The sequence below is a fragment of the Euphorbia lathyris genome, chromosome 2 (assembly GCF_963576675.1).
Source record: "Euphorbia lathyris chromosome 2, ddEupLath1.1, whole genome shotgun sequence".
Lineage (NCBI taxonomy): Eukaryota > Viridiplantae > Streptophyta > Magnoliopsida > Malpighiales > Euphorbiaceae > Euphorbia > Euphorbia lathyris.
The window spans coordinates 31,382,387-31,407,427 of NC_088911.1; the positions used below are offsets into that span (position 1 = coordinate 31,382,387).

Genomic DNA, 25,041 nt, shown 5'->3' on the forward strand with positions numbered 1-25,041 from the left:
ATCAAATTTCATAGTGCCCTAATTATAATTTATAACGCATTAATCTTATTTATTAATTTTCCTTTTCGGACGGAATCTCTATTAATCTTAATCATCTTACATTCTCATTCTTCAAATATTATTGAAATTGAAGCATAAATAATCGCGTAAAATTTAATACATCCACTTCGTTCTTTGTCCAGTTTCTTTGAACAGGAAAACCGACTTTAAGAACATCAAAACCAAAAACCAAAATTCAAAATGTAACTGCCTCTGCTTTTTTTTTTTTGTCCATTATAAATTATAATTATTCCTCGCCCCCATTTCTCTTTCCCTTTCGTCTCAATATATAAATTCAGAGTCCCACATCTTTATCCTTTTTCGGTTTCATCTTTTTTCCCTTTCAATTCATATGCCAATTGTCAGTTTTCTTTTGTTTTCAGTTTCTTTTCCAGCTCTCAAATTCCCTGCATTACTATTATGAGTGAAAGAAGCTCGGCGTTTTTCTTATCGAAACCATCCCGATTTTTAGTAAGAAGAACAAGAAATTTGTAAAGAGAACGATCTTCTTTTCATGTGAGTGATAAATAACGACTCTGCTTCAACTTTCATGTTTTGTTTTTGCATTTCCTTTTTAATTTATCAGATCTTAAGTAGTTTAATTTCAATGCTCCCCTAATTTGTGTATGGTAATAGCTTCTGTTTGATTTTCGCTTATTTTTCCTTTTTCTTGATTGCTATCTACCTGAGATTTTGTTGGTTCAGTTTCCTTGTTAAACCTAAATGTCGCGCATATTCAGCTAGTGGAAAATAAGGCACCTTAGGAAGATTCGCGTCTTAGGGTTTTACTTAGCATGTTAGTTTTGTGGGTTATCCATGTCAAAATTGATAAGACTCTAGCGAGAAAGTGCAATATAACGAGTAGTCTTCTATAATTGTGGTAATAATAAATCGGATTTGAATGTTATCCTATGCGTTTTGAATTGCAGTCCTATAAGTACTGTGGAGGTTGATTTATGACTAGACAAGTTGACACTTGGCAGTTCTTGAAGGGTGTTTACTTAGGGTGTCTTAGTTGCTTTTGTTGGTGAAATTGATAGTTAGATCTTTTAGCTGCTGTTGTTGGTTGAGCTTGTTCTCAGTAGAATTTTGCTAATTTGAGATTCTTATTTTGCTTATTTACGGACTTTTGGTAACTGATACAAGCTTTAAATCGGGAAAAATTGACACTTAACATAGAATCTACTTACACAGCTAATCTTTTGTGCACTACTATGGAATACTTGACAGATTGTACCTCTAGTCTTACTGTTTTGTGTTTGCATTAACACTAATTAAATCTAATTACCTTAGTGGATCATTCTTGGTCTAGTAGTGCCACACTATGAAGCACGGAAACTCTTCATAACATGCGTTTCCCTGTTTCCGACAGATGTGGAAACGGAAACTCTGGGAAACAGATGCGAAACGTTTCCGTAATTACCCAAAATATGAAACGCTCGGTTTTTCCTACCTATTTCAATTAAAATTCTGAAAATTCAAACTTTCTATTTTGCAATTCCTATTCAATCTAAGATTAGGAAAATTGAAACTTCCTATTTGAGAGATAATTCCTTCCTTGTATCCTTCAATTTAAAGAACTTACCCACATTTCTTTTTCCTATAATCTTTGTCTCTTGAATCTCGATTGAGCTTGGACTTTCTTCCTCTTGTTCTTCAATCTTGTTTTTTTAATGTATTATTATATTTTTAATATTTATAAATATGCCCCTATATTTTTAATATTTACACGTTTCCCCCACATTTCCGTTTCCTATGTTTTTCAGAAATTATGTTTCCCTGTATCTGTTTCAGTTTCCGTATCCGTTTCCGTTTCCTTGCAACATAGGTGCCACACTTCCAATCTTTTTTGTCTTAACTTGAATGTTGCAGTTGAGGCTTCATATTACTCTTATTTCCAAAGGCAAGAATCGACAATAATATTAATCCCTGGATCATTTATATAATTTTCCTATAAGACAGGACAGAGCCATGACAAATCTGAGTTTGACAATAGTATTTTAAATTGATGATAAAGAGTGAAGGTAAAGAAAAGTGAAATAAGTTTTTGGAATGAAGGTTATAACGTGATTGCTATTGACAAACTCTAAGTTATCCCTTCATTCTACTGCAGGCCTCTCTCCTGTCCTCTGATTTTGCCTCTGTAGACTGTTTCTTTGTCTGTGTTTTGGATTTTTACAGTTTGGCTGGTTCTCCTTTTCCAGAATGATGGTGGAGAAAGTGTTTTGTCTCCTGTAGTGTGAAAGTTGAAAAAGAAAAAAAAAATGCAAGGCCATATCGAGGCGAATTCTCTTTCATATCTCTGAAGTTACATGTGGGTCCAATTTTTCGACTGGTTACAAGTTATAACATGTATTTGATTGAATGTTTGATCTTGAACACTTGTAACTCGTAAGTTCTTTTATGTGATGGTTGATATCAGTGAGTAAACAAGTTTGTGGAGAATTTAAATTCAAGTGATACAAAAAGAATAAAATAATCATGAATTAGGTTTTGGATTTTTAGGTATGAAATATAAGATGAAAGGAGGTTTACTTCTAGCTTCCCTAAATGGAATTTGATCTGATAATTAAATAATTGTTTTACTGATATAATACAAGATATTAAACCGACCTCAATGGTCTGCAATGTTAAAACTGTTTGGATCATCTGCTATTTCTGATTTGTGCTGTTGTATTATTCTACAGGTAAACTCAACTCTTTCATAAATACTATGTTGGCCATTGTTGTTCATATTTGTCTACTTGTTCTGTTTTTGGTCGAATGGTCCTGTATACAATGGTGACAACTCTCTCTCCTTAACCTAAGATCCCACCATCCTTAAAAAAGGAAATAGATGGTGCAAAGGGTCAGTTCTGTGGTATAATAGCTGGAAGTCAGTCATGGGTGATGCTAATGCTTTACAAATTTGTTATTTAGATTAGATCTAGACTTTCCATGTGATCTTGAGCAGGTTCCCAATTCTATTGTACAGTGTAAATTTGCACGCTACTTAAATTTCCTCGAAATTATTGAGATACAGTGTACAAGTTGTAGGCAGTATGTTGTAATTAGTGTTGCGCACGTAAATACTTCCGTGGATGGGAAAGAACATTTTTTTACAGCAGTTTATTGTTCATGTATATTGAATCTGGCAGTGTTGTTTTTAATGATATTTGTTGTGCAAAAATAAAGTTTTTTTTTTTTTTTTTTTTTTTTTTGTTGTTGTTATTGAATCTGTTGTGATGTGTTAATAGTTATTCCCTCTTTCTATGCAATATCTTAAATGAAAAGTCACTGAACAAGTGCTTCCTTGTTTTCTCAGATCGTACCACAAAATGGATTTCTGGAAGCGTGCATCTTCTATTAGCAAGGCACCTTTGAGTAATTCTTCAAAAAATGAACTGGAGATGATTCAGCATGAAGAACAAAAGACAACAGATGTAGACGTAGACCTTAGAGAAGTTTACTTTCTGATTTTGCAATTCCTATCTTTTGGGCCTTGCCAAAAAACTTTTGGACAATTTTGGAATGAGCTTTTGGAACACGAGCTTCTAGCAAGAAGACCTCATGCATGGTTTTCAAGAAGTGGTGCACTTAGTGGAATTGAAAATGATGATGGTGTCTCCCTTCCATTAAGTTACAATAAATTGGTTGAGAGGTACATATTCTTAATTTATAGTGATCTTTAGTTTTCATGCAAGGTCATGTAATTGAAAATCCATGAAACTCATTGTTTCTCTATGGTGTCTTGTTTCTCACATTAGTGACTTATCATCACATAAATTACAGCATGGATGCTGGAGATATTATTATCTCTCCAATTGCCATTAGGAATTTGAATTGCATTGTTGATTAGCTGGCCTCTAAGGACCTTTTTGCTTGATCTTTTTCTTCATTTCAAATAAGTGCTGCTTACAATCATAGTTTTCATAAATATCATTGTTCGAAACGAAGGCCGCCTGGACCGCCTAGGCGCTCGAAATTGAGAAACCGCCGTGATTTTTTTCAATTAGTCCCTCTAGGCGTTTTATTGATTCCTAGCTGATTTTTAGCTGTCTTGCCTCCGCCTAGGCCGCCTCGATGCCGCCTAGACCGCCTAGGTACCGCCTAAGCGACAATGAAAAAAAGTATTATGAATTTATTTTTTTGGTTTATTATAATTCAATTTTAAGTTGTTTCAATGATATTGTTGTTGAAAAGTTGATGTTTGCACATTTTTAAAGATATATGTTACAAATATACATGTTTTTCTATATTAAATAATTTTATATTATTATTTTTGGATAGTATAATTCATATTTTAATTGAATTTATATAATAATTTGTTGATTAACAAATAAAAAATACAAAAATACTAATCCGATTAATCCCCAATTAATTCCGACTAATCCCCGATTAATCCTTGAGGGCCCTGTCCGCCCGACTAGCGCCTAGCGTTTTTTACAACCTTGATAAATATACATATATGAATAAAAAAATGATTGGCTTGAGATATATTTCCTCAAGCAATTCAAATATTACTGAAGTATTGGAATTTTTTGTTGGATTTCATCGGTTTTACTGGTCTAGTCTCTCACTAAAACAAGTTGAATGAATGCTTTGTGATATAAACGTCACTATAACTAGATTCAAGTTTTTAGTGAATAAAAGGGATGATGCGCAAGTTTTCAGCCGAGGACTTTGTAATTTAAGGAGGATATATTTGGATATAAAAAAAAATCTCCCTTTCTAGAGTTTAAATACTTTCTTGTGGTAGTGTTGCTTTTCATTTAAATTATGCTAATCTGTGATCTAAGGATTTATCTGCATGACATTCAGGTATCCTCATATTGAAAAAGATCATCTGATAAAGCTTCTGAAGCAACTGCTTTTGCATTTAGCCTCACCTGTACGTGGCAAGGTTGGAGGACATACTCCAAATGCAGCAGATGTTCCTACGCTACTGGGATCCGGTTCCTTTTCACTTCTAGATTGTATGTGGTTCCTCAATATTATGCTCTTCTACCAAATTATTATTATTTTTTGAATATTGCCACCAGTACTCTGCTTACATCCTTTCTTTTGCAATTTCATGCCTCATTTTTAATATTGTGTACAATGGAGAGTATTGATTCTTCCCAAAAGTTTCTTATCTTAAAACCAAGAGGTTATGGGCTTTAGAACTGGGTGCATTAGCTATGTGCAAACATGATGACTATGGGACCAATCACCCTATACAAGGTAATGGTCTTAAGCTCTAGCTCATAGAAGTTCGCAAGATAATTAATTGGATCCCGATGACCCGGCTTGACTACTCCTGGACCATGCCATAGGTTTCATAATTAAACAACATTGCTTGGAAGTTCCTGACAATGTTATGGATTCATCATTATTAGCTAATTGGCATAATAAATTGCTTTCAGCTTTTATGGAGCGTCAAATATAATGCATCAAGCATGAAAGAGCAATTGCAATTTGTTGTAATACCCTGGTCCATTTCTCTTGCTTCCTTGATTGCAGTTTATAAGTACTTTTGGAGACACAACCTGGTTGAATTTTTCTCATCCCAACTTAAGGGTAAACTTGAAAAAAGGAAAATAAATTGCATTGAAAGTCTAAAAGCAACGGATAAATGGAATTTAGTCTAGTGTTCGTTATTTCTTTTCATCGAGTTTTTATTTATTAAAGTCGCACTGCACACTTGCTATCAGTTGGTATCAAGAGACTTGTCGTCCTCTAGACTTCTTCAAGCTGAGAATATGGTCCAACTTGGTGACACTAGTGAGCAAGTTCCAGCAGAACTACTCAACAATTTTATGTTAGAGATGCCTGAAGCAATACAATCACAATTCAACAGCTAACTATCAACTATCAAGTTGATAGACAAGCGGAAAATAGAGAAGAACAAGCTAATCTTCCCAATGATCAACTTCGACATCCAAGGGCTGAATGAAATATTGTAAGGCGTCACATGGAAGTAAGACCTGAACTTCAGGATGATTTAAATGTCTTTGATGAGTGAAGTTGTTCCTAATCCTGAATTTGAAACGATCGTAGAAGGTACGAAAGAGTAGACAAGTACAAAATTAAATTGGAACTACCTTGTTTCAATGTGGGAGCTGCAGTTTGGTGGGATCAATAAATGAACGTTGTAGGAGGGGTGGTCAAGAATCTATATCTCTTTGGCATCAAGTGAAACAATTATTATAGCGAAGGTTTATCATAATTGTGTGCAGGGTAATAGAATTGTGCATGAATATATTGCTGAAATTTATAGAGTATCCGCGAGAACTAACTTGTCAGAGACAAAAAGCCAACAAACTTCTCATTATTTGGGAGGCCTAAACCCAATTATCCGTGAGAAGATTGGAGTTTGGATGATCATTAAAGTCCAAGATGCTCGGGATTTAGCCCTAAAAGATGAACAGTCATTGAAGGATAGGCCAAGGGAAACCTATAGAAGACATGGAAGCGAGAATTTTGGGAACATTAATACAAATGGGATTGATAAGGGCACACAAGTGGTTGAATCAAGTGGAGCAAAGCCAATACAAAAATTTGGTAAAGACACACGTGAGCCGCACCATCAAGCTAATGGAATTAACCCACCTAAAGCTAATAATGATCCTTATGCAAGACCACATTCTGGTAAGATTTTCAAGTGCAATGAAATTGGGCACTACTCTCATGAATGTCCAAAGAGGCAAGCAATCAATATAGTTGAACAATATGAAGAGGGAAAAGATTTTATTTGTACGGTTTAAAAGAATGATCATGAGCGAAGACATAACTTATTTTGCACCACATGTAGGGTTCAAGGAGAACTTTGGTAGCCAAGAGAATATCATCGGTCAGAAAGCAGTTTGTATATTTGGATTGACACTTGTACCATATTGTGAGCCACATAGCATCAGGTGGATAAAGATGTCGGTGCAATTCGGGTAATCCAAAGGTGTTCAGTTCCTATTATCTTTGGCAAATATTCTAATAATATTTATTGTGATGTTGTTAATATGGATACTTGTCATGTTTTACTTGGATTTGGAAGGCCATGGCAATTTGATTTAGATAGTTTACAAATTTACGTGACGGTAGACAAAATGCTTGTCAATTTACGGCGCAAGATACATGCTAGTGCCTCAAATTAAGAAGACAACACCATAGAAGAAGCCAATTACAAAAAGAAAAAAAAAAGCTATGATTGTTGGCTGGAAGGAGTTCTTGAATGGGAGTAATGTAAAGGTGAAGGAAAAAGTTGATAGACTTCGAAAATTTCAAATATTTGAGCCGGATGATGAAATTATGGTTTATTTGAGAAAAGACAGGTTGTCACATGTTGCAAGTTCCATCCAACGGAAGGAATACTATCCTTTTAAAGTTGTGGAACGGATTAATACGAATGCCTTCAAGATTGAGATACCACAATGGTTGGGAAAATTCTAATACTTTTAATGTGGCAGATTTCCCCCTCTACATACCCGACTGTAGGTTGGAAAATCCAGAATTAAACTCGATGATGGAGGCCACATGCCTCAATCTATGTTGCATGGAAACGGAAACTGAAACGGAACCGTTATTTAAATAAGATATAGCTAGGAAACAGTAATGTAAACAGAAAAGAAACAGAAACGGACATGAAACGCGAAAACGCTAATGAGAAAGAGCTTCCGTGCAACATAGTCAGCAAATCCAAATTGAAAATTTGGAAATCCCAATTCAATCAAAAGAATTGATTGTTGCAAATCATATTTGCACAACCTACCTGCCACAAATCGAATCTAATCTAATTTGGGTACAGAATATTTACTTTAAGGTTTACTTTAATTGTTTTTCTTTTCCTTTTTGGTTTAGGGTTATCTTAGCCTATAAATACACCTTAGAATTGTAGTAGTTTTTCAGATTTCAATAAAATTTCTCTTGAGATTTCCTCACAGTTCTCTTGGTTTTGTCCAAGTGGTTACTAGATTTGTTCCAGTGTTTGCTGTTTCTTTGCGTTGGTTTTTTATTAAACTCGCACTGCGCACCCGCTGTATCATTTTCTCTCTGTTTTTTCCAATGTTTGCTTCCTCTGTTTTTGCAGCTGAAAGGAGTTCACATAAGCAATCTAAGCTTCTTCCTTCGCACCTGCGATGGCCACACATGCAAGCTGATCAAGTTCATGGTTTAGGTCTAAGGGAAATTGGAGGAGGTTTTGTAAAGCACCATCGTGCTCCATCCATTCGCTCTACATGTTACACTATTGCTAAGCCATTGACTATGGTGCAAAAGATGCAAAACATTAAGAAGTGCAGGGGACATCGTGATGCTGTGTATTGTGGTATGGTTTTCTAGCGCGTTGAACTTCTAAATTAACATATAGATATTTATGGTTCTCTAGATTGTGGCTCATTTATTACTTTTCAAAGTAGTTTCTTTTTTCAATAATATTTGGTTACTGGTTTTAAAAGTAAGAGCCGTTAGTTTGTTTCAGAGGCATTATTGTCAGTATCACTGTTCATAAGATATGCCAAACTAATCTGGTAAACAGTAAGGGGAAATTTCTTAATTTGCAAATAATTTAATAATTGAGAATATTGTATCTTTCGTATCAAAATAGTTGCCAAACCTAGTGTAGATTTTTTTATTTCCTTGCCTCTTTTATGCCAAGTTTCATGTTGGCATTTCTTTTGATAAACAATGTTTTGGAAATAACATTGCCCATCTCTCTGCAGCTATATTTGACCGCTCAGGAAGATATGTAATTACTGGTTCGGATGATCGACTTGTCAAGATTTGGTCGATGGAAACTGCATTTTGCTTGTCAAGTTGCAAAGGCCATGAAGTAAGTCTGAATTGCCCATTCTAATATTGTATTGTAAGACTTCAGAATAGCTTTTGAAATTTTGTTATCCTCTCTATCTTGATATAGTTTCCTCATTGCATGTTGCCATGTTCTCAAGGGTGATATTACTGACTTGGCTGTGAGTTCAAACAATGCTTTAGTGGCATCTGCTTCTAACGATTTTGTCATCCGAGTAGTAAGACCTACTTCACATCTTCACCTTTAAGCATGCTGTATTCTGTATTATTTGATTACTAAATGATTTTTGGTTTACTGCAGTGGCGCTTGCCAGATGGGTTGCCAATTTCAGTGTTGCGAGGGCATACTGGAGCTGTTACTGCTATTGCTTTTAGTCCCAGGCCTAGTTCTGTATACCAGCTTTTATCGTGAGTCTTATTTCTTAAAATATTGTCTGATTATTTCTTGATTAATCTGCTGTGCTGTTTTAGAAGTTAAGCCTAATTTGAGATTTGACTTTGATGTAAAATATTTAATCTGCTTGCTATTTACTTGGGTCTCTTAAGAAGTTTTCTAGGAAGTTTTAAGATAAGAAACCATGGCTTTGATTGTTTGTTTTAGATAATACCTGGTTGGAGTACAAATATGATTCCCTTAGACTGTAATGTACAGTAGAAAAATGAGACAGATCCATTTGTTAATGTCAAAAATAACTAATTATGAATAACAAGCATGTGTAATTTACCAAAGAAATACTGGATCAATTGCATGATTCGATATTGTGTAGGTGTGCATCATGAACTGATGGGGCAATAGTGTATATTGCATTTTGACATGTTTGGAATTTGCATGCGATATATGTTTTCTAAATTTTTCAGTTTGTAGAAAATAAGTTATTTCTGTTGTGAGTTTACTCTGCTGAATTTTGTAGGTCATCAGATGATGGAACTTGTCGAATCTGGGATGCTAGATATTCCCATTGCAGTCCACGAATTTATGTGCCAAAACCTTCAAACAGTGTTGCTGGTTAGATGCTTCCCATAAGCTTGTTATGTGATACTTGTGCAGGCCGATTATCTTTATTGACATATTCTTTGCAGGTAAGGATAATGTTCCATCTAGTACCGGTCCCTCCTCGAGCAATGGTTTGCAGAGCAATCAGATTTTATGTTGTGCTTACAATGCTAACGGGACAGTGTTTGTCACTGGTAGCTCAGACACCTTAGCGAGGGTGTGTTGAACATATAAACTCCTGAAAGCGTATCTTTTTTTATTCATCAGTTATTATACTATATAGAACTTTTGTTTGTTGCTTTTTCTGTAGCTGTGGTTTATTTTGCTAATATCCAAACATATACAGGTTTGGAGTGCCTGCAAATCTAGCACAGATGACTCAGAACAATTAATTCATGAGATTGATGTATTGTCTGGCCATGAGAATGATGTCAATTATGTCCAATTCAGGTCAGTCAGGTTTTTATGTTAAATGGTAATTCCACTTACAATCTCACATCAACCGTACTACTGCAGTGGCTGTACTGCAGCATCAAGATCTTCATTGCCCGACACCTTGAAGGAGGAGCGTATTCCTAAATTTAAAAATACCTGGTTCGTGAATTGTTGCTTTGCTCCATTGGTATCTATAATTTATCTCTTTTTTGGCTGTCTGGGCACAAGAACCAGTGTTTTATTTATTGACAAATGTACTATCTACTTAAAATTCCATTGCTTTCAGGTTCTGTCATGACAACATTGTTACCTGTTCTCGTGATGGTAGCGCAATAATATGGGCTCCTAGATCACGTAGATCCCATGTGAGATCCTCTGTATTGTTTTCAGTGTGTGATTTTGAGTAGGCATAGGTTTTTTTTGTGAACACTTTCAGAATAATTTTGTTTTGTACCACCAGCTTCATAAAGTATTGAATACTGAAAATGAGTTTAATGAAATTACTTCACATAATTTAGATGGAGTTTCCCTTATAGTCCTTATATAATTTTAGGGAAAATCTTTACGCTGGACAAAGCTTTATCATCTGAAGGTTCCACCTCCCCCACTGCCTCCACAACCGCCACGTGGAGGTCCACGCCAGAGAATTCTTCCAACTCCTCGCGGCGTTAATATGATTGTGTGGAGCTTGGATAACCGTTTTGTGCTTGCAGCTATAATGGGTATAATAGTTTTTATAATGTTTACATGGTTTGTTCCTTTTATTCTTCTCACAAATATTGCATCTTTTTGTGCTTTTGTTTTGTAGAAGATATCTTTCCATGTTTGCTTTCTTTTGAAAATGTTGCTTACGAGCTATGTTGCACGGAAACGGAAACGAATACCGGAAAACGTAATTTTAAAAAACATAGGAAGCGGAAACGCGGGGGAAACGAGTAAATATTAAAAATATAGGGTCATAAAGGGCGGCCCGGTCGCACTACGCGTCCCCGCTGAGCGAGGGTCCGGGGAGGGGTCCCACCACAAGGGTGTACTGGGGGCAAGCCTTCCCCTGCCAATTTATTTGGCAAGAGGCCGCTCCTAAGACTCGAACCCGTGACCTCTTGGTCACACGACAACAACGTTTACCGCTGCGCCAAGGCTCGCCCTCTAAAAATATAGGGTTATATTTATAAATATTAAAAATATAATAATATACCAGAAAAAATAAGAACTAAGAACAAGATGAAGAAACTACAAGCTCAATCGAGATTCAGGAGACAAGTATTATAGGAGAAAGAAATATAGGTAAATTCTTTAAATTGAAGGATACAATGGACAAATTATCAGTCAAATAGGAAGTTTTAATTTTCCTAATCTTAGACCATCGCGAGTCGACTCATACGATTCGATACGAGTCAGGCAGATTTCGAGTCGTATCTATGGTACGACTCGAAACCTTCCTGAATAGGCCGAATCGAGATTCGGCCGATTCATGGCACTATTTGAAAAAAAAAATAAATTAATTTTTAAAAACCGGATAAATCGTACACAGAATTGGGGAGGGAGATGACTCTTGAACTTTTATAAAACAAAAAAAAAAAAAACTGCAGAATTATTAAATTATGATGAGTTATGAAATTATGAGTTACAAACTTACAGATGTTTCAAATAATTTATTCCAAAACTTCTCTTCTATTTATTTGTTATTAACTTATGGAAAGCTTGGTTATGGACGAAGAAGATGATGCTGATTCTTCTGATGTTGATGCATTGTTTGACAATTAGTTTTATTAGGATTGCATTAAATTTTAACTCTAAGTATTTAGATGATAACTTGATATAATTTCTATTTGGATATTAAAATTGCATTTTTAGACTCATATTTAAAGTTAAACATGGTTAATATTTTATTTTTTATAATATTTTGCGTTTGATCGGAATCTTATGGTTTGGTTCGATTCATGAGTCTCGATTCACAAAATGAGATTTCGAGTCACGATTCGAATCTCGATATACCAACTATGTCTTAGACTGAATAGGAATTGTAGAATAGAAAGTTTGAATTTTCAGAATTTTAATGGAAATAGACAGATGAAACCGTTTAAAAACTGAGAGACACGTTTCATATTTTGGATAATTACGGAAACGTTTTGTATCAGTTTCCGAGAATTCCATTTCCCACATCTGCCGGAAACGGGGAAATGCATGTCATGAAGAGTTTCCGTGCATAATAGCTTATGAGTCATTTCACATGCATCTTACAGTGTGGCTGTCAGAGTGCCTTGCATTCTAATAATAAAGTGAACAAACATGAAAAGCAATTTCGAAATCTGGTTTCTTAATATCTAGTTCTTGCAATCTAGTTTGTTGAGATGGGCTTGTGATCCAAATAAATGTAGATATGAAGATATTTAACCCTTTCGTAATATTTGATCCTCGTCCTTCAAGAGGGTTTTCTCTACATTGGTATTCATGTTCTGGTTTGAAAATTCTGTTCAATTTGTACAGATTGCAGAATATGTGTTTGGAATGCAGCTGATAGTAGCTTAGTACATTCTTTGACTGGTCATACGGCATCTGTAAGTGGTTTCTTCATGTCCTAATTTATATTGTGGATTGATGATGGTAGTTTTGCCATTGCCTTGTCTATCCCGCTGAACCTGCTCTAGAGCATTTACTTAATGTTTGTAACAAATTTGTTGTTTTACCTCTGCAACTCTTGGTTATATTAGGAACTAGAATTGTGTCCGCGCGTTGCGCGGGTCGATAAAAATTTTCTAAAGAAATTTAATATTTTAATATTTTTTTAATTATGTATGATTTGCATATAATGATATTAATATTTTGTTTCAAAATAATTTTAAGTTTAAAAAAAAGAATAGTTTTGAAAAAAAGAACTTTGTATAATTTCTCTTTCGAAAATTACAAATGTGGTAGAATCACTTAAGCCTTAAACTACTTTCGTGAGCTTATGTCCGTAGTTGTGAAATGTCATGGAACCATGTCCGTAGTTGTGAAATGTCATGGAACCAATTGAACTAAAAAGCTCAAGCTTATAGTTAAGGCCCAATCATATACTAATCTCCGACACACGCCCACACACGAATGTCCACTGGGCTTGAAGTGTGCACAACACGGACCCATATTACCATGGCCTGCAATTAAATCAACACATGGAGCTGTCAGGAATCGAACCCTACACCACTTGGTCAAAGTGGCTCTAATGTCAAGTCGAACCATTTGAACTAAAAGCTCAAGCTGGTAGTTAAAGGTCCACTTCATATTAACATCTGACATGAAAGAAAAATATATTCTTATAATTTTGTTTAATATTGAAAGACAAATCATTGTTATTTTATTATTAAGTTATACCTTGGAATTGTAGTTCTTGGTTTTTTTTTTTTTTTTTTGCATTCCTCACACCAAAATGTATCATTTTACTTTCTTTCGGAAAATTTCACATGCTAAATAGTACCATCTGAATTTGTCGTTAATACTCTTTTCAATTTTGATCCAACACTAATATACAGGGAATGAATTCAATTTATTGTAAAATATATATATATATATATATGACTTTTCAATTTTCCTTTGTTACTATTTTGACAACTCATCAAAAATACATCTAAAACTCTTCTTGTTCGTTTCTCCTTGTTTCTGTTATTATATATAGTATAGATTTGGTAAAACGGCGAAATTATTTATATAATTTCTGCTAAGGGGTTGCCTTCATCTGAAAACATTATTTTCTCACACACATTTTGCCTCACTTATTGACTGCTTTCTTATTGCTTTTTGGCAGTCTTATGTGTTAGATGTTCATCCTTTCAACCCTCGGATAGCTATGAGTGCAGGGTATGATGGGAGAACAATAGTCTGGGATGTATGTTCTCTCTTTATGTATGTTCTTAATTACCTATTGAGCTGCTGATGTCTGTCACTTGTTTTAACTTTTCTATGGTATTTTCCATCGTAGATATGGGAGGGAGTTCCTATCCGAGTATATGAAATTGGACTGGGGCGTTTCAAGTTGGTTGATGGAAAATTTTCTCCGTAAGTGAATAACAATATATTATGATCTGATAATTTGGTTTTGTTCTTTATTCAATAGTCGCGCTTCCCATTTGACTATTTCAGTGTGCAGGATGTGCTTGAATACTTTCCTTATGTTTACTTGTTTGATTTATAAGCAATCTTAATATGTGAAAGATAAGTGGATTTTATTTGTACATTCTTTTTCCTATTCTTTTCCAGTCAAGTTTGGTAGACCATCTTCTTCCTCTTGAGGTTAATCTATAGGTCCCTTCAGTACCGAAGGCACAACACCTTGAGAGTTGCTAGTGCATTATTGCATTATTTGCGTTTCGGGGCTGTAATAAATGTAAGCATGCTTAGGTTACTTAGGCTGCTGTGACAGATAGATGACTGCTAGTAGGGTCCCTATGTTTGCTTAATTGTAGGAGTACTTTAGGGAGAACCTTATACACATATGTGTATGAATTGCTCTTAATAAATTATATTATGTAGTATTTCAGATTACATGGTATCCCATGTATTTCTTTTTATTTACATGGTTTTCTACATGGTATCAGAGCCTCATTTGGCTTCTGTTTTTTGGTTTATGGGTTTAGATCCCAGAATTTTGTTCTGCTATGCAAGAAGTATACCTCTGTTCCTTCGGTTGAATTTCTTTTCAAGCCAGCTTGTCTCACCACCCCCCTTACCAGCTTCCCCTGTTGTTGATTGGCTAAGCAGTAAAATCTGGTCGCCGGAATCCTCTCGTGTGCGTCACACGCTCCGCTTCATCTTCCGCCACCACGACAATGCACAGGCGCTTGGGGGCTTGTGGCTTGTCCGTTCGCTGCTGTTTTTCTTCCGTCGCCTCGCCTGTCTATTTCCAACGTGTCTGTCCAGTTTGTTTCCCCTGGGTCTTGCTGCTGTGTGTCAGCATCTTTGACAGAGACGTTTGTTTCCCCTGGGTCTTGCTGCTGTGTGTCAGCATCTTTGACAGAGACGTTTGTTTTCCCTGGGTCTTGCTGTTGTGTGTCGGCATCTTTGACAGAGACTGGTGACGTCTCTGTTTGGTGGTTCTATTATTGAGAAGGTAGTGACAAGAAAATTGTTACTGAAATTAGTTTGGGTAATTCTAAAATTAAGGTTAGAAAATTATCTGGCAACTCCTTTTCCGGCGTTGAAGCGCAATGATCATACATCTGTAATGCATTGTATGTTCCATAATAGGTCTCATTCTTCTACCCTTTTCTGGGAGTTGATGGCGTCATTTGCTGTTTCGGCGTCGCCTCGTCATTTTCCTTCATGTTTAGTCCATGCAACTTGATTTGGAGTTTGGATTTTCTGTGAGGGTTGGCAGTGCTTATTGCATTCCTCTTTCTCCTCTCTCTGCCAGTCCGGTTAGTTTTCCTGTGAATTTCCTTCTTTGTTTTGACGTTGCTGCTGTTTCTTCAACTGGGTTCTGCTTCTCCTTTCCGACGAAGCTTGTTCTCCGTTCCCTATCTGCCTGTCCAGTTTGTTCTTCTGGATTGCATTCTCCAGATTATGTTTATGTCCTAAAGAACCTTGAGTTTCTTTGAGTGATGTTGTTTGGAGTGGTATTGTTTCTAAGACTATGTTATCTGTAGCAAGCTGAGCATGATTAATATCTACCCTCCAGCTTGAGGGGAGTGTAATAGATGTAAACATGCTTAGGCTACTTAGGCTGCTGCCAGCGAGATTGCTGTTAGTATGGTCTCTATGTTTATGTTTGTTTAATTGTAGGAGTAATTTAGGGAGAACCTTGTATATAGGCATTGCTCTTAAGTAAATTATATTATGTAGTCTCTTAGATCACATGGTATCCCATGTATTTCTTTCTATTTACATGGTTTTCTACGAGGGCTAAATCAGCTTTTTAGAGAAATTTATGTGGCAGAAGAGGAAAAAGGTTAACTAATAACTGGATGACTTGATTTGCATCTATCAACTAAAACAAGTCAAGTTTATTGTGATGTTAGAAGCTTGAGTTGTGCAGATTTTTACTCATCATACTAGGTCTAGAATTACCAATTCAATCACTAGAAATAGATACCAGTTTATATTAGTTCATATATGATGGCATCCCTATTAAGATTTGGAGATGTTTGGGAGAGAGAGGAATCGAATGGTTGACGACGTTCTTCAATAAAATTTGGAGAAACAATAAGATGCCATCAGAATGGAGGAAAAGTATCCTAATCCCTTTGTATAAGAACAAAGGCGATGTCCTCGATTGTGCCAACTATCGAGGAATCAAATTAACGAGTCACACTATGAAACTTTAGGAGTGAGTGATCGAACAAAGGCTAAGGAGGACGACGAAGATCTCGGAAAACCAGTTTGGTTTTATGACGGGAAGATCAACTATGGAAGCCATCCATCTAATGAGACAATTAATGGAGCACTATCGACTTGCATATGGTTTTTATTGACTTGGAGAAGGCATATAATAAGGTACCAAGGGAAGTACTTTGGTGGGCGTTAATAAGGAAAGACATTTCGCGGAAATATATTGACATCATGAAGAACATGTATGAGGGAGCGAGCACGAGTGTATTTACCGATGTTGGGAACACTGAAGAGTTCCCTATTACGATTGGAGTGCATCAAGGTTCCGCACTTAGCCCATTTCTTTTTGCCATCGTTATGGATGAACTAATGGGTTCACTTCAAGATGGTATACCATGGTGCATGTTGTTTGCAGATGAGGCGTGGAGAGGAAGTTGGAACTATGGAGACAAACTTTGGAATCTAGAGGCTTTAAGTTGAGTCGTAGTAAGACAGAATATTTGGAGTGTAAGTTTAGCGGCGATAGGAGTAGGGAGGCAGAGACAATCATCCTGGATGGGAGAGTTGTCCAGGGCTCAGATTGCTTCCGGTATTTAGGGTCTGTTATCCAAACGGATGGAGAAGTAGATGGAGATGTTGCTCATAGAATTAAATCTAGTTGGTCGAAGTGGAAGAGTGCTACGGGTTTCCTTTGTGACCCCGACATGCTTAATAGATTGAAGGGAAAATTCTACCGCACGACAATTAGACCTGCATTGTTATATGGTATGGAGTGTTGTGCAATGAAACACTGTCACATTCATAAGATGTCGGTGGCGGAGATACGTATGTTGAGATGGATGTGTGGTCATACGAGAAAGGATCGGGTGAGTAATGAAATAATTAGGACAAAAGTAGGGGTTACATCTACTGAGAATAAAATGAGGGAAAACCGACTAAGGTGGTTTGGCCCTGTAAAATGAAGAGCGCTTGATGCGCCGGTTAGGAGGACTGAAGAGTGGCAAAGGGATGTAATGGTGAGGGGTAGAGGAAGACCTAAGCAAACTTGGAAAAGAGTGATCGATAGTGGTATGAGTTTATTGAGGATTGAGGAAAATATGGTAGTGGATAGGACGGAGTGGGGAGAGAGAGAATTTATGTCGCTGACACGATTTGATTTCACGGTTTTATATGATGGTTCATGTTAGCCGACCCCGAATCATTTCGGGACTAAGGCTTTGTTGTTGTATGTTGACTTATGTAAAAGAAGTCAATATTAATTGACAGTTGACTATATTTCAGTCTTGTGATGTGATCATATCCAATAGGGTGTCAAAATGAGTTTCCATATCATAATCGATCGTGTTATGCAATCTATATATATTGCACATGATTATATATAATACAAATCTAACAAAAATGATAATCTTGTTAAATGAGTCGATAAGTGGGTTGTCTTTGTAAATCAATGTCAGAGATTGACAGTCTATCCAATTTCCTGTGCAAGCTAAACCTCGTTTATGTTTTTGTTTATCTAAATCATTATTGTCGATATAGAGTTATCATATTATATGATCATTTTATATATGTCCCTGGATTGTGTGCTTTACTCCATATTTTCGTTTCTTTCTGGTAAGCTGTGTCGTAGTTTGATATTCTTCATCAGTTCTCTTAGCAATGTTTCTTTTCTGGGAACTTCAAATTATCTGTGATGTGTCTACAACTTCTTTTTGCTCATCCCTTTTCACCATTCTATTCCCTCTTTCCCCAAAGAAGCCAGTCTTTTCCCCCCTTTTTGACATATTTTCTTCATCATCTAGGGATGGAACATCAATAGTGCTTTCAGATGATGTTGGCCAGATACATTTGATAAACACTGGCCAGGGTGAGTCGCAGAAGGATGCCAAATACGATCAGGTATTGGAAGTTCTCTTGATTATTAATGGTCTCTTACAGCTTTTTGATTGTATGTTACAATTCTCTTTAGTTCTTCCTTGGTGATTATCTGCCAGTTATCAGAGATGCTTCTGGAAATGTTCTTGATCAGGTTGGTTCGCATTGAATTTTACTTTCTGTATGCTTCCTTTTACTCTTATGTTACCGAACCAAAAAAAAATTGAGCAATTTACCGCTGTAAGGATGTACAAATGCAATACCAATCTAGTGAATTGACAAATTTAGGTAGACTTTCACATTCATTAGTATGGTTGGTGAGGGAGATAATGATGTGGATTTGAATTATTCTAGGGGATCAGTCCTTTGAGTTAACTAGCTCAATTGGGCATTATCTATCAGCTTAAACTTTTGGTTCCAATGGTTCTTTGACATGATATCGGAGCCTCTTAGACCAACTGATCAAGGGTTCGAATCTTGGCAACCCTATTAATTGGTGAATTTTCAAACCTAGTAAGATGAGCTTGTGTTGTACACACTTTAAGCCTTGGGGACATTTGTGTGGCGCATGTGTGTGTCAGAGATAATAACTGGTCAGATAAAATAACATAAAAACTGGTCATATAAACAACACTGAATATGACAATTATTCTTAAATAAGCAGTTTCTTGCAATCCCAGTCTTCTGATTCCTTGCAACTTAGGCAACTGGTTAGGTGCTCAACTTTTTTTCACGTCTGTTATTTCTGTTCTGTTTGTTAAGCTCAAATCACTTGTGATGCAGGAGTCACAGCTCCCTCCACATCGAAGGAATCTTCAGGACCCTATCTGTGATTCCAGTATGCTTATGGCTTCTTTAAATGTGCCCTATTATATGATATATTATTCAATTAATATTAAATAGATAATCCTTGACACTATGGTTCAATGCCATTTTAGGTTTTATTCCGTATCCAGAACCTTACCAGACAATGTTCCAGCAACGGAGACTTGGTGCTCTTGGTGTTGAGTGGCGCCCTCCATCTATAAAATTTACTGTTGGTCCAGATTTCAGTTTAGGCCTAGATTATCAAATGCCTCCTTTAGAAGACTTGGATAGAATGATTGAGCCACTACCCGAGTTTTTAGATGCCATTTTCTGGGAACCAGAAATTGAAATCATAAGTGATGACGCTGATTCAGAGTATAATCTTGCGGAAGACTGCCCGAGTGAAGGTGAGCAAGGTAGTTTGCGTTACATCTCTCCCAGTGACTCAGATTGTAGCATGGAGGACAGTGACATTGATCATGATCGGGAAGATGGTCTTCGTAGGTCAAGAAGAAGAAAACACAAGACTGATGTAATCCATCTCTAGCAATTCATTTTTGATCTTCTTCTTTTAACTTCCTAAATAATTGTTATATATGGCTTCTCAGGTTGGGTCCTCGGGGAGGCGTGTCAAGAAGAGGAATTTGAATGAACGTGATGGCTTGGTATCTGGAAGTAATGGAGTTAAGAAACAAAAAAGTGGCCGCAAAGTTCCCAAGAGGACATCTTCCAGGGGCAAGCCATCCCGGCCTCAGCGTGTTGCAGCACGCAATGCTATAAATATGTTTTCCAGAATTAAAGGTTCATCTACTGATGGAGATGATTCAGAAGATGATACATCCAGCAGCGAATCAGGTTTCCAAGATTCAATCACTGAAAGAAATATAACTGAAGGATACTTGCATATCGCGGAAGATAAATATACAAAAGAAGAAATGCATGCACTTGATGCTGAGAAAATAGCCAAATGTCCTGAGCTTCCTGAATCTCAACCAAATGTGGGAGACAGGAAGAAACTAGTCTTGAAGTTTTCATTGCGTCACTCAAAGAAGCCTGTATCTCCAGATAACATAATCAATGTTCAGAGACAAATTGATAATGTAACTTCATGTAGCCAATCTCTTCAAGAAATTGGGATAAGCAGTAGCTCCAAAGATCCAGGGTCGTGTTCCTCGAATGGATTTGGTCTGGAGTTGTCTGAAAACCATAATAAAGGTAATATTACTGGCATTGCGTACCCTGCAAAGGCTGAAAACGAAATAGGGAGATTTTCTGGTGAGAATGAAGGAAAAATCAGATGGGGAGAGGTCAAGACCCGTTCTTCCAAGCATTCAAGATTAGGAGATGCGACTCCAGGTGATTCTTCTGTTGGATTCGATGCTAATTATGATGCACAACTGGAAAGCATGAGTAATATTAAAGAGTAAGTTAAACCACTAATATCAAGTATTTGTCATGTGTTTTACTTGCTTGATCTATAAATGTTTTGGTACTTTTGACTTGCAGGGATCAGGAACTGTTTGAGGTGGATCCGGCTGGAAGAACTGAAGATCATGTTCCTTCAGCTTTAGTACAGAGTAGTTTGACATTTTCACCATCACTGTCAGCTGATCTCAAATCAAAATGTGGTGCTTCTGTAGTCACTATTAATGGAGCCCCAGATGATGGAGTCCGAGATTTGTCTGGTTCTGATAAATGCAGAAATTTTGGTTCATTGGGAGAAAGTGAATATTCTGGTTCAAATCATTGCCAGGGACTAAAAGAGAATCCTCCTCCAAAGTTAACAAGGTTAAAGATAAAAGTAGGGGACTTACAAACTCCTTCATCCATACTTATGCATCGGGGATCAGAGAATGGATTTCAAGAAAATACACTAGACATAATGTATAAAAATCCCTCACGAGAACAGAAAAATCAGCTTCTGAGAGTAGCAGCAAGAGATGAAGATTCCAGTAGATCAACTTCTTTGTATGATGTTCGAGAGAGGGAAAGCTTGCAAAAGAGCAGAGCTCATTTGGAGGATTCAGATCATAGTGAGGAAGAGAATGTTGCCGATGCAATACGCAGAACAAGATCAATGAAGATGAAGGCAACTTCACGGGAGCCAAATGATGTGAACTATAAGAAGAGGGTGAAATTGGGTCGTGACTTAGTGGGGATATCGAATGATGATGGTACTGAGCTCCCATCTGAAGAAAGGATAGTGAGGTCAAGGTGTGCTAGAAACAGGCGAGGTGATAGTGACTCGAGATATTTGATTTCAAGAAAGCCAAGTCACCCTGCAAGGAAATTGTCATGGCTGATCTTATCAGAACTGGAGGATGGTTATCGTTATATTCCCCAGCTAGGTGATGAAGTCGTGTATTTGAGACAGGTATCTTCTCATACTGAGCTGTAAGATTTATTATGTTCTCCCTGTTCATTTATTTATTTTTGGCTTTTGGTTATATAAGGGCCATCAAGAGTATATTGAATCAAGATCAGATAAGCTACCGGATGTAGGTCCCTGGACTTCAATTAAAGGATGTCTTAGTGCTGTGGAGATTTGCAAAGTTGAAAGGCTTGATTATGCCACGTATCCTGGTTCTGGGGATAGCTGCTGTAAAATTGTACTTAGATTTACAAATCCTCAATCTGATGTATTCGGTAAAGCATTCAAGTTGACCCTGCCTGAACTGATCAATTTTCCTGACTTTGTTGTTGAGAAAACATGGTATGATGCTGCTATCAGTAGAAATTGGAGCCATAGGGATAAATGCCGGGTGTGGTGGAGGAATGAAAATGGAGAAGATGGCAGCTGGTGGGACGGTAGGGTTGTTTCTTCAGAAGCAAAGTCAAAGGAGTTTCCTGATAGTCCGTGGGAGAGATATACCATCCGCTACAAGAGTGATGAATCTGATTGCCATCGTCACAGTCCTTGGGAACTGCATGATCCTGACATGCCATGGGAGCACCCTCATATTGATTTAGTGACAAGAGACAACTTGTTATCCGCTTTTGAAAAATTAGAACGATCAGTGAGCAAAAATCAGGTATCTTTTCATATTCCCCTTTTCATCAACTTTAGTTGGTCAGAAATCTGCATAAAGAAGTTCACTATATTTGCGATCATGATGACATGTTATAAGAAGTTCATCAGGTTCTTGATAGATTCTTCTCTATGTACACAGGATTATTACGGAATACAAAAACTGAATGAGGCATCTCATAGGTTGGATTTCTTTAACAGGTACATATGGCATTTGACGACTTCTAAACCTTATTCTCATTCATTTCTCTGGTTATGTGCATTAAATTTTTTTTTGGGTCATGAAAACATGAATTCCAATTATTATTTGTCCTTAATGGACACATTTTTCTGCATTTAATTGTGTAGAAAGGAGAATAGTAGTTGGCAAAAACATCTTGTGGTCCTGATCATTTTGATTTTGGCGTATTCAGTCCTTGATCTTTTATTTATCATTTATATTTTGTCACGATAAGCTCATGCTTGCCATTAGTTAGTTGTCAACATTTAATTCAGTTAAAGAGCGTTACACATTTTATTTGTGTCGAAATTGTATCTTTTTATAAAAATAAGGTTTTTATAGTTTCTCTATAGTAAGGGTGGCAATGGGGAGAGGATTATCCGAAAACCACGGGTATCCGAACCGACGGATGGGAAATAACCGTAAAAATTGGGGATAGGGATGGGGACGGGGACATTTTTTCCCCCGAAACCTAAATGGAGATGGGGATTGCTATATCCGCCCCGTGAGGATCCCCGCCCCGTTATCGTGTAAATTTCCGTGGGGATCTCCGAATAAAATTATTAATTTTAATTTCGAACCATTATTTTTATATCAATGTATCATAATAAATTGGTAACTTTTTATAAACAAAAAATGTAATGTAACCAATACAATTGTTGCTGGTTACTATAACTGTAACCAGTACAATATTAAATGTTTTTGGTTATTTTTTTTAAATATTATAATTAAATTTTTGTATATATAAAAAATTAATATTATTAATTTATTGGGCATAGGGTTTCCCAGAAATCGTATGGGGAGAGGATGGGGATGAAAAAATTCCCGAATCATTTAATGGGGATTCCCCGAAACCGTCCCGTAAACATTTGGGGATGGAGTGGTAAATGCATACCTATCCCGTCACATGTAAAAAAACTGTTTCCGAACTGTTCTAGAGCGACTTTTCTGCTTAACGTGACCAAAAATAGAAAATTGAAAGACTTAATGTATTGAAATGAAAGATCAAGGACTCAATCCACTAAAATCATAATGATTAGGGGTGGCATGCATGATGTTTACGTTTGTTGATATGATTTGAACGTTTGGTCATGTATCATGAGTAATACAATGTTTAGGTGTTTGGGGAATATTGTTGCAGGTTTCCAGTTCCTCTGTGTCCTGAAATAATCCGATCAAGGTTGGAGAATAGTTATTACCGGAGTTTAGAAGCAGTGAATCATGACATAGATGTGATGATGGATAATGCTCAATCTTATTTTGCGAAACATGTTGATCTTTCACTCAGGATGGAACGTCTATCAAAGTGGTATACTAAGAAACTCACTAAACTATGAGAAAATTCACCATAAATGTCTTGGAACGGAGACCAAGTTTAATTTGACCAAATTAATTGTTGCTGCCTGATCCAATTTTTGTAGAGTGGATCTTCATTGTTTATTTATGAAAGCAATTATGGATTTAATCCTCCGCTTCTTTTTTTCATCGGACATGGGTGAGAATCTCTGTGTCACTCAAGAGTTTTTCGGTAATCAATGGGTGTTCAAGCCTCCTCTCGACCCTTCTAAATCCGTCTTTGCTTGGGGACTTGCTCCCGATATACACCCTCTCTTTCTCTTTATGTATATATAGACGGGAGAGACCATAATTCTAGAGAAGACTGGGGTTAAACCTTAAAAGGGGCCATTTATGAGAATCCTTCCCAACTTTGTAATGGTTGTGAAACCATTCTCTTGAAGGGCTGTTTTTAACTCTGTAATTAAAAACATTCTCACTACGTCGTCATAATAGTACCATTACGGTGGTGGGTCCGCTGTAATAGTACAAAAGCAACTTTTTTTTTGTCTTTTGTATCATTAGGGCGGGCCCACCGCCGTAATGATACTATTACGGAGGTGAGCCCGCTGTTGTATGACTGTTTTTAACTATAGAGTTAAAAGTCCTTTGAAGGAAATTATTTTCCAATTATTACCAGGTTGGGAATAATTCTCTTAAATGATCACTTTTTGATGTTTATCCCGAAAACACTGTAGCGATAAAAAAATAATAGACTAAACTAAAGCTGTGAGAAATTGTTCTTGTTATCTTTTCTTTTATTCTTAATTTGGTGAAAGGTTAAGCTGTGAGAAATTGTTTTTGTTATCTTTTTGTGTATTCTTAATTTGGTGAATGACTATTTACAGTGATATAGCAAATATTCCAATTTAATTGCTTCTTCAAAGAGTTCCTACTTCATTTCCCAAATAATGAGTGTGATTACTATCTCAGGGTTGGGGTGACAATTATTCTAGTCCCTGTGAAACAATTTTTTTTAAGATTATGGTACAAGAATTAAAAAAAATGTAATTAATTTAACTGATTTTTTTTTTTTTTGTTATCTTAGTATTAAATATTATCTACTAAAAATGCAACTTAAATAGGGGCATGTTTGGTAAAAATCAATTAATATGCATGGATTGAATCAAAATATCATGTACTATGGAATAAAAAAAAATCCCTAGAAAAATCCCTATTATGGAATGGCGAAAGTAAATTTTAAGCCATCTAAAAATTGCATGTTATAATTGTATCAATCTAATCGAA

The 25,041-nt window shown here is 36.4% G+C and overlaps 1 protein-coding gene and 1 long non-coding RNA gene across 6 annotated transcripts; both read left to right on the forward strand.

Annotated features, from left to right (window-relative positions):
* The first annotated feature begins 122 nt into the window (after nucleotides 1–122).
* Nucleotides 123–23,926, forward strand: LOC136217651 (uncharacterized). Of its 5 annotated transcripts, none has more exons than XM_066004266.1 (26): nucleotides 123–555; nucleotides 2,153–2,353; nucleotides 3,344–3,679; nucleotides 4,840–4,994; nucleotides 8,081–8,317; nucleotides 8,712–8,821; nucleotides 8,940–9,017; nucleotides 9,101–9,207; nucleotides 9,711–9,805; nucleotides 9,880–10,010; nucleotides 10,140–10,243; nucleotides 10,310–10,387; nucleotides 10,515–10,593; nucleotides 10,782–10,950; nucleotides 12,719–12,789; nucleotides 14,013–14,093; nucleotides 14,187–14,263; nucleotides 18,331–18,427; nucleotides 18,498–18,557; nucleotides 19,187–19,241; nucleotides 19,342–19,742; nucleotides 19,819–20,633; nucleotides 20,717–21,584; nucleotides 21,664–22,242; nucleotides 22,381–22,439; nucleotides 23,600–23,926. In XM_066004266.1, exons 3-26 carry the CDS (start codon nucleotides 3,357–3,359, stop codon nucleotides 23,793–23,795), a joined length of 5,025 nt encoding a protein of 1,674 aa, XP_065860338.1. In that variant the 5' UTR covers nucleotides 123–555; nucleotides 2,153–2,353; nucleotides 3,344–3,356; the 3' UTR covers nucleotides 23,796–23,926. The 5 variants fall into 5 exon arrangements, with proteins under 5 accessions (XP_065860338.1, XP_065860339.1, XP_065860336.1 ...); XM_066004267.1 differs by having other exon boundaries at nucleotides 2,244–2,353; XM_066004265.1 differs by lacking the exon at nucleotides 2,153–2,353 and having other exon boundaries at nucleotides 139–242; nucleotides 423–555.
* On the forward strand, nucleotides 5,805–6,941 carry LOC136217652 (uncharacterized). The gene is made up of 3 exons (XR_010683519.1): nucleotides 5,805–5,977; nucleotides 6,058–6,648; nucleotides 6,812–6,941. It is a non-coding gene; the product is annotated as an uncharacterized lncRNA (long non-coding RNA).
* Nucleotides 23,927–25,041: the final 1,115 nt, after the last annotated feature.

Coding starts and splice junctions, on each gene's coding strand:
- LOC136217651 (XM_066004266.1), top strand. CDS start 3,357: ATGGATTTCTGGAAGCGTGCATCTTCTATTAGCAAGGCACCTTTGAGT. Junction 9,806..9,879: donor ACCTTCAAACAGTGTTGCTG/GTTAGATGCTTC, acceptor TATTCTTTGCAG/GTAAGGATAATGTTCCATCT. Junction 18,428..18,497: donor AGGATGCCAAATACGATCAG/GTATTGGAAGTT, acceptor AATTCTCTTTAG/TTCTTCCTTGGTGATTATCT.